Source organism: Brassica rapa, chromosome A03 (genome assembly GCF_000309985.2).
Source record: "Brassica rapa cultivar Chiifu-401-42 chromosome A03, CAAS_Brap_v3.01, whole genome shotgun sequence".
NCBI classification, from domain to species: Eukaryota; Viridiplantae; Streptophyta; class Magnoliopsida; order Brassicales; family Brassicaceae; genus Brassica; species Brassica rapa.
The window spans coordinates 29,240,787-29,254,008 of NC_024797.2; the positions used below are offsets into that span (position 1 = coordinate 29,240,787).

At 34.1% G+C, this 13,222-nt stretch overlaps 3 protein-coding genes across 10 annotated transcripts in view; all 3 read right to left on the reverse strand.

Annotated features, from left to right (window-relative positions):
* The window catches only part of LOC103861975 (putative cyclic nucleotide-gated ion channel 9), a 64,602-nt gene that overhangs the window by 3,182 nt on the left and 48,198 nt on the right, over window positions 1-13,222 (reverse strand). For 2 of the 8 annotated variants that reach the window (XM_009139687.3, XM_033288568.1), the window contains exon 1: window positions 240-1,819. The exons of 2 other annotated variants lie outside the window; for them this stretch is intronic. The gene's annotated coding sequence lies outside the window, so the exon portion shown is untranslated. 4 more of the 8 variants (XM_033288567.1, XM_033288572.1, XM_033288569.1 and 1 more) reach the window with 4 other exon arrangements.
* On the reverse strand, window positions 2,384-9,815 carry LOC103861979 (probable mannose-1-phosphate guanylyltransferase 3). The gene is made up of 3 exons (XM_018657552.2): window positions 5,730-9,815; window positions 3,896-3,961; window positions 2,384-3,821 (listed from the first exon to the last, which is right to left on the reverse strand). The coding sequence occupies exons 1-3, from the start codon at window positions 5,838-5,840 to the stop codon at window positions 3,033-3,035; spliced, it is 966 nt and encodes a 321-aa protein (XP_018513068.1). The 5' UTR covers window positions 5,841-9,815; the 3' UTR covers window positions 2,384-3,032.
* On the reverse strand, window positions 10,333-11,872 carry LOC117132956. Its single transcript, XM_033288577.1, has 3 exons — window positions 11,226-11,872; window positions 10,923-11,123; window positions 10,333-10,805 (listed from the first exon to the last, which is right to left on the reverse strand). The coding sequence occupies exons 1-3, from the start codon at window positions 11,371-11,373 to the stop codon at window positions 10,747-10,749; spliced, it is 408 nt and encodes a 135-aa protein (XP_033144468.1). The 5' UTR covers window positions 11,374-11,872; the 3' UTR covers window positions 10,333-10,746.

Here is a 13,222-nt window from a genome sequence, read left to right on the forward strand (position 1 = left end):
AAGCCGGTAATACAGTAAGAACATTCATCCATTGTCGTTGACCTAATATTCCAAATTGACTGAAAATTTAAAACCTTTAAATCGAAACATCTGTAAAGGAAGGACGGCTCATACGAAAAATCATCACTTTAAATATAAAATGAGTTTTTTTTTATTTTTTCGCAGCATCAAAACGGTGCAAGAAGTAGACAATCAAAGATCATTAGACAAGAGTAATTAATAGGGAGTGTAATGAATACCGAAGAAGAAGAAGAAGTAAGAGGGTATATGAAGAAGTTGCAGGCGGAGATGAAGAGGAAGAAGAAAGAGAAGAATGGGTGGAAGAAGGAGACGAAGTCGTTTCAGACAAAGAGAGATTTATAAAAGAAAGGATTTTTGAGACGAAAATTGAGAAACTGTCTCTCCGTGCCGCCCGGGTCGGGTCCACCCACCCCTCTTTACTTACTGCCGTCCCATCTCTCTAATTCTTTTTGCGTTCGTTAGTTATTAATAAAATCAATTAAGTTAACCCTACTTAATATTTTTTATTGCTTTACATTATTTACACGTACTTATTTTTATTAAAAAAACCTTAGAAATTATTTATTTAATTTGAGATTATGATATCTAACTTTTCCATTTTGAAAACACACATACGTTGTAGCTTTTGTCTTTTGGCAACTTACCAAATTAGGATTCAAGTACGACAGATTTTATATCAAAAATAGAATTTTAATTATTCTTTCATCGGCCAACTTGTTATATGATAAGGATTTGAGGGAATGGTAGACTCTCTCCCTTCTCTCTTACGGTCTTGTGAGAGAAAAAAAAAGAGAGTCGTGGTGGTTCCCTTTTCTTCCTCTTCTTGGCTTGTAACATCGTCTCTGGTACATCGTTGTCTCCTTGACGAGGTGTAGCTGGTTTTGACCCTGGTGGTTCGTGATCTTCAAGACGGAATCATCCAGCTTCGGCGTACTTCTTGGCGGTTTGATGGATCTCCGCAAGATTGGCGTTTTGTCTATCCCTTCATCGATTGATCTCCTCGCCGGACAGACAGTCGAAGTTCGATTGGAGATTTGATCTTGAGTGAAGGATGGTTGATTCGAAACAGAGAGTATGAGTTTGGATGAGATCTCGATTCTTATCGATTGATGCTCTCCAAAGCTCAAGGTATGTGTTGTAGCCGATGAAGCCTATACCTTTCAATACAGTCGTTGGAGGTGGCTCTTTCGGTGGTTATGGTTGAATTCCCGGTGGTTCTGATGGTGAATTTGCATGGTGTTTGTTTCGGTGATGAAGCTTGAAGTCGAAAAAACCAGTGGAGACTCGTGTTTTCGAGTTGACTCCGGTGGGTTACGGTGGTTCCGGTGAATCATCGGATGTTTCTCCGGTGTTGATTCCCGAAGCGGTGATAGGGATGGAGCATGACGACGCGTGTTTACTTGATGGCTGAGGTTCAAACACGTGTTTTGTCTTCTGTTTGGTTTTTTGGTTTGGGCTCTTCTTTGGCTTGGGCCTTTGTATGGAGTTTCTGTGGTTAATATACTTCTGTTTGGGCTTTGTCTTTTTTGGACATTGACCTATAATAAAATTCAGATGAGAAAAAAAAAGAAAAAAAGTTATATGATAAGGATTTTTTTTGTATTTTTGCCGGTTGTACAATGATGACTTCTATAAAATGATTGGGAGTAGCACAAATGTCAGTAAGAACATTCATCCATTGTCGTTGACCTAATATTCCAAATTGACTGAAAATTTAAAACCTTTAAATCAAAACATCCACAAAGGAAGGACGGCTCATACGAAAAATCATCACTTTAAATATAAAATTGAGTTTTTTTTATTTTTTCTCAGCATCAAAACGGTGCAAGAAGTAGACAATCAAAGATCATTACACGAGAGTAATTAATAGGGAGTGTAATGAATACCGAAGAAGAAGAAGTAAGAGGGTATATGAAGAAGTTGCAGGCGGAGATGAAGAGGAAGAAGAAAGAGAAGAATGGGTGGAAGAAGGAGACGAAGTCGTTTCAGACAAAGAGAGATTTATAAAAGAAAGGATTTTTGAGACGAAAATTGAGAAACTGTCTCTCCGTGCCGCCCGGGTCGGGTCCACCCACCCCTCTTTACTTACTGCCGTCCCATCTCTCTAATTCTTTTTGCGTTCGTTAGTTATTAATAAAATCAATTAAGTTAACCCTACTTAATATTTTTTATTGCTTTTTACATTGAATATTTTAAAATATTTACACACAAAATAATAACGATTTGCTGTACAATAAAAACAAAAGGTTGCAAATTAAATTATTCTCTTATTTTTCACATGTATTTTTAAAATAAAAAAACCTTTAGACAATAGTAAAAAAACCTTTAGACAATAGTAAAAAACCTTTAGACAATAGTATTTTTTTAATTTTTTTTTTTTGAAAAAGGGCTTGTATTTTTTTTTAATTTGAGATAATGATATCTAACTATTCCATTTTGAAAACATACATGCGTTGTAGCTTTTTTGTAGTTTGGCAACTTACCAAATTCGGATTCAAGTATGACAGATTTTATACCAAAACAGAATGTTGATTTATTATTCTTTCATCGCCCAATCGTTATATTGTTAGGAAGAATTTTTGTATTTTTTTGTCAGTTTTATAGAATTCTATAAAATGATTCGGATTAACAAAAATATTGAAAGAAAGAAAAATATGTGTAAGAGAAAAAAAAAAAGACCTGTGAGGCCATGAGGGGAGACTAAGCATTGAATTTCACAATACTTGTTACTCATACTCAATTGGATATAGAGAAGAGAGTGGATAATAACAAATAAGTTGCACTCAAATTCATTTTTGTCATTCGATGTTCGACCAAGGGAATGCATTCAAAAGAATGTTAACCGAATGAGAAAGTTGATCAACCTAAAATAAAATCATACTACAAGAGCTAAGAAAATAAAAAGTGAATCACACTTTCTGTATGATCTCTGGTTTCGCAGACATTTGTATAACCTCTGCATCCCCGACCTGAACATCTTTGCCGAGAACCGTCACGTCAGCAACACGAGCTCAACTTCCAACGGTCGAGTCCCACCCCACGATACTATCAGACACACAAGCATGCTCCTTGATCCTCACACCTCTCATCACAGTGCAACCAAACAATCTCACACCAGGTTCAATCACGCATCCTGCACCAATCACCACGTCAGGTCCTATCAAGCATCGTTCTCCTATAACAGCGGTCTCATCCGCCATAACATTCCCGATCACGTCATCTCCCGACGACACTAAAAGCTCCCCAGGCGCATTCTTTCTCAGATAGTTGAGGTACATTCTCTGCCCTGTCAAATAATCTTTCGGCTGACCAATGTCCATCCAGAAACCTGGTAGCACCATGGCGTAAAGCTTCTTCTCCGAAGCGATCTTGGGGAATATCTCTTTCTCTATCGGCGTCCGTCTGAGCTCGATCCTGTCGAGCACAGACGGGTTCAAGAGGTATATCCCAGCGTTGATCTTGTCCCCGACAAAATGTTTTGGTTTCTGGACGAACCTTTCGACTCTCGCTTCGGAAGCTTCCTCCATAACCACCACACCGTACTTTGAAGGATCATCTACTTTGGTCACCATGATGGAAGCTTCAGCGCCGTGGTTCTTGTGGAATTGGATCATCTCGAGGAGTGGATATTCGCAGATGACATCGCTGTTGAGCACGAAAAAGGGTTTGCCTGATTCGTCGATGAGCTTGTCCCGAGCCAAAGCGAGAGGCCCTGCTGTCCCGAGGGGTTCGGTTTCTTGAGAAAAGGTGATCTTCATATCAAGCTTCTTCTCATATTCTTTCACAAAATTCAACATGACCTTAAAATAAATAACAAAGAAAATGAGAATCATCACTACGCAAAGGGTAAATAAATAATGAAGGTAGTAGTTACCTCTGGTTGTTGGTGGTTGATAGCTAATACAACTTCAGTAACACCAGCAGCTTTTACTGCTTCAATCTGTTTAATAATCATTTAAAAAAAAGTATGATTCATGAGAATGAATGTATCATCCCGAATCAATCACGAACCGACATACTTTTCCTTTGATTGTGCAAGTAGAGCTGAATAATGACGTTCTTTGCCACGCTTCACTTGTTTTTGGAGCAAAGCAATTTCTTCGTATCATGAGGAAAGTTTCCGTATCTCCGGTGACTTGGTCCTCCTCCACATCATTGAACTGGTCGTCTTCTTCATCATAAATAGGATCGCCGTCAAGTTCTTTATCTGTAGCCAGTAACCCTCTGCGGCCACGATTTGGGCAGGCTGTTTGAATATGACCCCTTTCCCCACACGTAAAACACCTTAGAGCATTAGGGCGAGAAGGCCGTGCGTCTGCTTGCTCGTCAGCGTGTGTAGTGGTTTTGGAACCCGAAGTCGTTGTTGCTGTTTGAGTCGTCGCAGATTTGGTGTCATCAGATGTTGTTGTGTTACGAGGGCGTGTGTTGCCTGTCCATTGGTTGGTGCTGGCACGAGTTTGCTGCTCGACAAGTAATGCTCGTTGGCGTGCTTCAGAGACAGAACACGGATCAAACTGATGAAGCATATTCTGTAGTTGTGGTCGTAGGCCTGCAATAAAGCGAGCTACCAACTGATCTTCAGAATCTTGAATGTCGACTCTTGTCAACATCTGGTAGAACTCGTTAGCATAATCTTCCACGGAGCGTGAACCTTGCCGTATATTGTGGAATTTCTGAAAAAGAAGACGCTCAAAATTGTACGGAATGAATGTCTTGCGCATATGTTTCTTTAACTTGTCCCACGATGTGATTTTATCTTTCCCTCGTCGTGTACGCGAGAGTTTAAGTTGGTTCCACCATGAGGCGGCATGTCCACGAAAACGCGTTGTGATGAGCGGAACTCTCTTCTGTTCTGGTACGTCTTTGAACTCGAGGAATTCATCGACGGTTACAAACCAATCGAGTAGCTCTTCCGGTTGTGATCCTCCTTTAAACTCAGGGATTTCAATCTTAATACCCGAAGTCCAACAAGGATCGTCGTCGTTCTGTCGTTGCCTCTGATGGTGGTGATGACGCTGCTGATCTCCAAAAGGATTCTCTATGTCGTCATCTTCCTGTTCCTCAAAGATAGGGTTGTTGTTGCGTCGCTGTCGTTGAGGAGGTGGCGCGTTTGCTACGTTAGCTGCTAGTGCAGCCTGAACTCCGGCTTGAACTCCTGCCTGACTTGATTCAGCCAAGGTTCTGCGGATTTCATCATGAAAGTTTTCTTGAAAATCTTCCAAGAATTGTTGTAAGTGTGTCCAGTCGTTAGCTGGTTCTTTGCCTGCTCGAGGAGCCATCACAAGATCGAAACAATCGAACAAAGTCGAAGTTCCAAGTCTCTGATACCAATTAACGGAGCGGAAGTACCGTTTAGTAACCGATAACACGATGATCCTATTTAGTCTGCGAATGCCTAAGATCAAAGTCTTCGTGTGATCGTTGAGAACACCTATGTTCTAGCCGATTGCAAGGATAAGAGATGTTTGTAAAACAAAGCTCTAAGTTTTATAAAATATTAATCAAGTTGTGTCTCTTACAAATCAAGAGATCACTATATATAATAATATGAAAAGTCCTAAGTCCTTAGGAATTAGAATCTAATCTTCTATCCTTAAGTCTTAATCCTAATCAAATAAGGAAAAACTAATGTTTATCTAAAACAAAATAGAAATCAAATGATAGAAGAATAAGGATGTACGCTACATCAAGAAGCTACCACCACCTACCTGATGCAAAATCATGGGCTTGTTACCAAAATCAACAAGGGGTTTTGGCATGCTGAACGTAAGCTGTCTCAATCGAGTTCCAAATCCTCCAACTAGAATAAGATCCTTCATTCTGCTAGAAATATAATGTAAATCAACAAGAATTGTGCAACAGGGTACTACCTAGATTTTCTGAAAAAAGGAAAATCTTCAATCTCTTTTAAACTATACTAGGTAAGGAACCCGTGCGATACCGCACGGGAATTCATTTTTTTAAAACAAATTCCAAATTATATAATTGCTTTTGGAGAAATATTAAAAACTATATTTTGTTTATAGGTTGACTGTATTAAAATTACAAATATGTTAATACTATATAAGATATATGTCTTATTATCTGTTTATCTAAATGATTTAGGAATCTCGAAAAAACTAACACTAATTAATAGTAAGCACATTCCAATCTAATTGTTTTACTAAATTAAAAAAGGTAGCTTATAACGACTAATCGAAGAATTTTTTTCTAATATAAGAAAATTAAAACTAAGAATTTCATTATTTCATTTTTATATTATATTTTGCTATCCAAATCCGAATGACCCTTCTTAACATCCAACGGTTACAATATTTCATTTGAAAATATTCTAAGAATTTGCAGTTAGGTACCTGCATACAACTTTTTCTATTCAATATTTTAATAAATTTTTGAAAGATTTACAATAAAAAATATGTACATGACCTATTTATATATTTTCAAAGAACTATACGAATAGTCATAATTTTTAAATTAGATATAGTTATTATCTTAAATAGTAAACTTACAATATATTTGAATAGACACATTATTACAAAAGTCACCTTGTTGCGTAATGAAAAGACACAGCTCTTTAATTTTTAGAATGAGTTTTAAGGATATTTTAACTACTTTTTAAAGTTAATTAAAAAACACAACTCTTAGAACTAATAAATTTTAGAGATGATGCTTGAAAAGCACATATAATTTGACAACTTATTAATGCAACTTTTAGGATGAAATAACATAACCTAATGAAAAGACACAATTCCTTAGTTTTTAGAAAGACAATTTTGGAATATTTTAACTACTATTTTTTAAACTAACTAAAAAGACACCATTCTTAAAACTAATGCATTTTAGAGATGATATTGAGAAATATATATATATATATATATATATATATATATATATAATTTTAGTTTTTTTAATTATGATTTCCAATTCTCATAACCTCTTATGCAGAGAGTTAAAAATTACAATGGTTAACAAACAAGCATTACAATGATTAACTAAGAGTTATAATTGTTGACACTAAAATTTACTATAGTTCATCACCAAAATATATAAATACAACAGATGCAATGATTTATCAAAGATAAAATAGTTCATCACCAAAATATTGTAATAGTTTATAAATATATGAAATTATAAAAGAATTAAAAATTACAATGAATTACTTTTAGAAATGTACTATTATATTCTCTCGAAAATCTATATGAATAGCCATTACTTTCATATTTGAAATAATAATTTTTAGATAGTACATTTAACATCGAAAACATATATTTTGGATACAAAGACACATTCTCACGATAAAATGCACATCTACACATATTTTCATATTTTTTTCAATAATTGCATATCGAAAAGACACATAATATAGATACATGCATCATTTGAAAGCTTTTTTAAATCTATCTTATTTTATAAAGAAAAGGTACATCTTAAACATTTTTAAGTTTTTGTTATATATATATATATTTTGAAATATTTTTATTATTTCTATATATAATAGCAGACCCTTTTTATTTAAGAAAATATAATTTATAACCAAAACAAAAAAAAATTATCAAATTTTTATAACAACAAATTGGCGAAAGTATTATGTATATTTATATAATATTAAATTGCTTACTTTTAATCAACCGGGGTTGGTTGATCACACATGCATTGAGTCTCCACATGCAATCTCTCATCTTCTTCTTTTTTTTTTTTGCTTTCTTTTCTTCCCTCCTCATTTTATTTTATATGTATTTTTGACCAAATATAGGTTAACCAAATAATTATATTGATTCATATTTTTCTACATATGCCAGAGATTGAATTTTGGCTTGGCAACTTTAATTATTGTAACAACTTTTTTAAACTTATCGAAAATTAAAAAAAAAACAGAAAGTATTAATAAAAAGATTCATCTTTTCTATTATTATACTTTTAAAATATGTAAACTAAGCATTATCTAACAGATTTTCTTGCAATTTCATTAAAAATGAGTTTTCAAATGGTTACTGTGTTTTTTTTTGTTATCTGATCTGAAGAAACAGGGAAAAAGAAGAACAAAGGGACTTTTTGCGTATCTTATTCATAACCAAAACTTTGTTCCATACACCCAGAGCCGGCCGTTGCCATAAGCCCAAACTTGTCGTGCTGGATGACATTCAAAGAACACATGGTTAATTGATTCCTCATTGTCCCCACACCGTACAAAACATGTGTCTCCTTGTATTCCTCTTGCTTTTAAATTTTTCATGACCGCTATACAACCTGAAAGTAACTGCCATAAGAAATGTTCTATCTTTGGAGGACATCTTACTTTCCAACAGTAGGCTTTAACTATATCCACTGTTGGTCCATAAAATTCTGGTGGTTTTTCCTTTTCTGGATAGACTCGTTCCACTTGATACCCAGATTGTACAGTATATTTTCCGTTGTTAGTGAAATGCCATCCATTCCTATCTTCCATCTGATTCCTACTTAAAGGAATACTTTCAATAATTTTGACATCCTCAGGGTCCACCAAAGTCCTAATTACCGATAAATTCCATGTTCGGCATTCCGAATTAATGAGAGAATCCACTGTGAGATCCGGGTAACTGTGATGAAGGTTTTTGTTTGCTGGTCTCGGGCGAGTGGATGGGATCCAAGGGTCATTCCATACAGAAATAGATGACCATGTTCCCACCCTTTTAATTAGTCCTTTACAAACCAGAGATGTAGCAGAGGTAATACTCCTCCAGCCATATGATGAGGAGTATGATCGGATCGGTTCCAGGGGTGAAGCATTCCTGTAGTACCGTCCTTTGAAAACTAGAGAAAAAAGAGTATTCGGCTTCTCGATCAGCCGCCACAATTACTTGCCAAGCATCGCCGTATTAAAGTCTGTAAGATCTTTAAACCCTAATCCGCCATTATCTTTAGGAACACATAATTTATCCCATGATTTCCAATGCATGTCTTTTGTACTTCCTCCTGGACTCCACCAAAACCGAGCTACTGCACTCGTTAGCTTCTTCACTGTAGCTTTTGGCAATCGATAAACATACATCACATGGTTTGGTAAAGCCGTAACTACCGATTTAATAATGACATCTTTTCCTCCTTTAGTAAAGAATCTAAAAGTCCATCCATTAACTCTGTTGTTTAATCTATCTTGTACGAAACCAAACACTTGTACCTTAGATCCTCCAAAACTTTCCGGCAATCCCAAATAAGATCCCATTCCTCCAAGGTTCTGAATTCCGAGAATATCTCTTAATTCCTGACGACTGGATTCTTCAATTTTATGCCCAAATTGAATTCCGAGAATGATGCAATCTTGGTGACATTTTTCACAACTTTTTATAGTGAAAAGATAAAATTGTTAGGATTTTTATTATTATTTCACAACCTTTTATAATTATTGCATGTGAAAATTCAAATAATTGTAGGAAGATATATCATTCCAAAATTTGAGAAATTTTGAGGATTAATAACATTTTTATTATTGGAAAGACATAACCTTTCACATTAATGAAGATGTTTATAAAATATTTATAGGATGAAAAGACATAACTATTAGACAATTTTTAGAAAAGATATAATCTTTCAACATTCAATTTTTAGAAAATATACAACCTTTTTGACAACTTTAAGAAAAGACACAACTATTTAGACAACTTTTAAAAAATACACAACCTTTCAACATTCAATTTTTAGAAAAAACATAACTTTTTGACAACAATTAGAAAAGACCCAACTTTTAAGATAAGTGAGATTCACAACCTTTGGAATTAATCATGATTGTTATTATTAGTAGATATATATATATATATATATATATATATATATATATATATATATATAAGACTTTTAGAACAATGCAAGAATTTTGTTTTTATTCAAGTATAAAACTGTACTTCAAAGATATTTAGTTGAGATTAAGAAAATATTTTGTTCAATCTTTTACAAGTCCAAGAAATAAAATTTGAAGAAGTAAATTCGTTTAGAAGATCTTCTTATTGTAACTAATAAATTCGTACACAGATCACACAAATATTGATAGGGCCAGTATCATCGTCTTCCATGATGGAAAAGTTCATCCACCATGTCTAATACATAACAGAAACTGATGAGGGTCTGTGTCCCCGGTTTCTGAACTGTCAAGTTCTTTATTTTGATTCTTCTAACATACTCCTGTTTCCGAATTATGTGCAACAATGAATATCAGTGTTTTAAATAGAAATAGCTGAGTATGTACAAAAGAAGAAATGTTATGATTTGTCGACAAGTGACAACATTACGTGAACCAATCTACTAGTTAAGCTTTTTTTGTTTGGTTTAACTAACTTATTTATATAACTTACATGTGTTATGTTTGCCACTTTTTTTTTTCGTGCGTAATTACAATTGTTTATAGGGTTACTAATTTTACTCTGCATTTTCTTCTTCTTATAACTTATATTTATGTTTGACACTTTTGTTTGCTTATTTACAATTTGTTGGTAAACAGTTTTCGAAAGAAAAATTCAAGACACAAGTTATGCTTAGCATTATGTTTTTCAAACGCATATATTCACCATCCACACATTTTGCCGAAAAAGAAAAGAGAAAGATAATAAATTCCACATATATATTAGTTCAATAAAGAGGAATAAAACATAAAATATGCATCAAACCCATATTAGTTCACTTACAAGCCAAGTACTACGTACGCATCATATAATGCTCAATGTTAATAAATTTATTCCATATGTTTTTTTTGAATCAAACTATATTCTTGCTTGACTTAGTCTTACGTCCTCTTTCTCGCTGGCTTCGAAGGACTGAAAAGATCATGGAAAAGAAAGAAATTTGCATAAGCTTGACGATGTTTAAACTAAGAAATGAATTAAGCCAAAGTTCAAAAAGAAAAAAAAAACTAAGAAGCGGTTTAAACCCACCTTTTTTTTTTTCAAATTCCGCAGGATCTATCTGCTTAACCAATCCCCATGCAAAGTCGAAATCCTCCATAGTGACCGTTAAAACCTCCCCGGATGGGACTTCATGACCTCTCTTCTTATCTTCTGCCCTTATAACGAATGCGCATGCAGTACCAACCAATGTCTTTAGGTGACCACGTGTAGCGTTCATAGTCTTGGCAGCTTTCAATTTCATGAAAAGATAAACAAGTTTTTGTTGTATCTAGAAAGATAGAGAAAATATCAATATTGCATGTAGTAGTAGATCATGGAGGAGCCACATACCAAGCACGTTTAGGTCGACGGTACCGTCAAAGAGATACGTATGGTCCTTCAGTTCCTTCAAAGACTCGACCTCGGCTTTAAGGATGAACAAACGCTCCTCCTCACTCAGAAAGTCATCCTTCGAAATTGCATCTAAATTGTTAGCCATAATGTGTTTTAGTTGGTTTTGAGTATGAAAAAAAGGAAGAGTCTGAACTTGATTTGTGATAATGATCTCGATCAATGTGTGCGTATATATAGACAGGTGAAGATGAGAAGTTACCACGAAGTTACTTCAACCTGTACGTAGACTGTAGTAGACTAGTAGGTGTGGGCACATGCATATCGCTCTATCTCTCTCTGGATGCGACGATCCATTTCAGCTTCTTTTTTTATGCCAGCTAGAAAGATTCATCAGTGTCTTATGCGTAGTTTTCCATATTTGGATTTTTGAAACAAAACTAACAGTTAATGATAGTAAACAAAATCATATAAAGTAGATTGTGACAATGAAACAGATCCCTTTTGTTGTTGTGTGTGTGTGTGTGTGTGTTCATACACACATATTGTCCTTAAGGCATTAACAAACAAAGTGTAACGACCCTATTTCCATTTTATTGGATTTTGGAAACAAAAGCGTTAACGATGCCAATGAAAATTATACAAAGTAGAAAGAAATATCTCTGTGTGTGTGTTCATACACATTTGTTATCCTAAACGTAAAGGATTACTATATTAACAAAGAAAGTGTAACGACCCTATTTCTTTAATCTGTGGTTTGGTTTCATTCAATTATTTTTGTTGAGCCAAACCGGTTATCTTAATTAATTATTTCTCTTTTTTGTTTTTTTATGCAAGACTTATTTTAGGTTAAAGAAATAGTTTCGAAATTAATTCATTAGTTATCGTATGACACATATGTCCAGTTATAATTTGCATGGTTAGACCATTTTCTTTTTGGTCGATGACTCATTACAATATACTTAACAATATATTGTAATTTGTGGGGACGATAAATATAATTTATTTTAACTATGAAATTCTATTTTATTAATAGAAAAATAGGGTAAAAATAAAGTATTTTCTCAAAAAAAAATAGATTAAAATAAATTATATTTAGTATAAACATAGCGATTAAAAAATATAAAACATGCATTATATATTAAATAAGGATTTTTTGGGTTTGTGTATGGTTCTAGTATGTGGGTCTCTATTCATTTGTTCCTTTTACAGATTTTGATTTACCGTTCTCGACTTAACTTCATTGTTTGGGTTTCTCTGTGTGATGGTATTTGGATGTGGATGCATCTACAAAACTTTTGTGCAGGGCTTCGAGATGAAGCAGTGAGTTCAATTGTTAAATCTTATGTTGTATGGAGGTGATCAATTTTTCCGACCAAAACAACAAAATTGATTTTTTCCACCGAAATAAAAGAAAACTAATTTTTCTACAAAATTGAAAAATCGAGTTTTTCCGCTAAAACTGAAAATCAAATTTTCTTGTCAAAACTTCAAAATTGCGTTTTTCCACTGAAAGCAAAAAAATCAATCTCTTCCGCCAAAACCGCAAATTTATGTGTTTTCCACCGAAACAAAAAAAAATCAAGTTTTCCCATCGAATCCAGAAATTTGTGTTTCCGTCAAAAAAAAAAATCACTTTTCCGCCAAAATCGTAAAATCGTGTTTTTCCCTAAAACCAAAAAATCAAAATTTCCTAACAAAACCAAAAATTTAATTTTTCTGCCAAAATCGCAAATATATGTTTTTCCGCCAAAACTGGAAAGTCGAACTTTTCCACTTAAACCGTAAAATTGAGTTTTTCCACATAAATGAAAATTGCGCTTTCCTGCCAAAAAAAAAAATCATATTTTTCGTTAAAACCGAAAAATTTAGTATTCTTGCCTAAACTTAAAAAATTTGATTTTTCTCACTGAAATTGGAAAACTAAGTTGTTCCGCTGAAACCGCAAAATCATATTTTACCAGAACCGCAAAATTTTAATTGTCTGCCAAAAATAA

Excerpts from the sequence above, each read along its gene's own strand:
- LOC103861979 (XM_018657552.2), bottom strand. The coding sequence starts at position 5,840 with ATGAAGGATCTTATTCTAGTTGGAGGATTTGGAACTCGATTGAGACAG. Across the intron at positions 3,962-5,729 it reads AGCCCATGATTTTGCATCAG|ATTGAAGCAGTAAAAGCTGC; the intron begins GTAGGTGGTGGT and ends ATTATTAAACAG. Across the intron at positions 3,822-3,895 it reads TCAACCACCAACAACCAGAG|GTCATGTTGAATTTTGTGAA; the intron begins GTAACTACTACC and ends ATTTATTTTAAG.
- LOC117132956 (XM_033288577.1), bottom strand. The coding sequence starts at position 11,373 with ATGGCTAACAATTTAGATGCAATTTCGAAGGATGACTTTCTGAGTGAG. Across the intron at positions 11,124-11,225 it reads CGTCGACCTAAACGTGCTTG|CTGCCAAGACTATGAACGCT; the intron begins GTATGTGGCTCC and ends TGAAATTGAAAG. Across the intron at positions 10,806-10,922 it reads GGAATTTGAAAAAAAAAAAG|TCCTTCGAAGCCAGCGAGAA; the intron begins GTGGGTTTAAAC and ends TGATCTTTTCAG.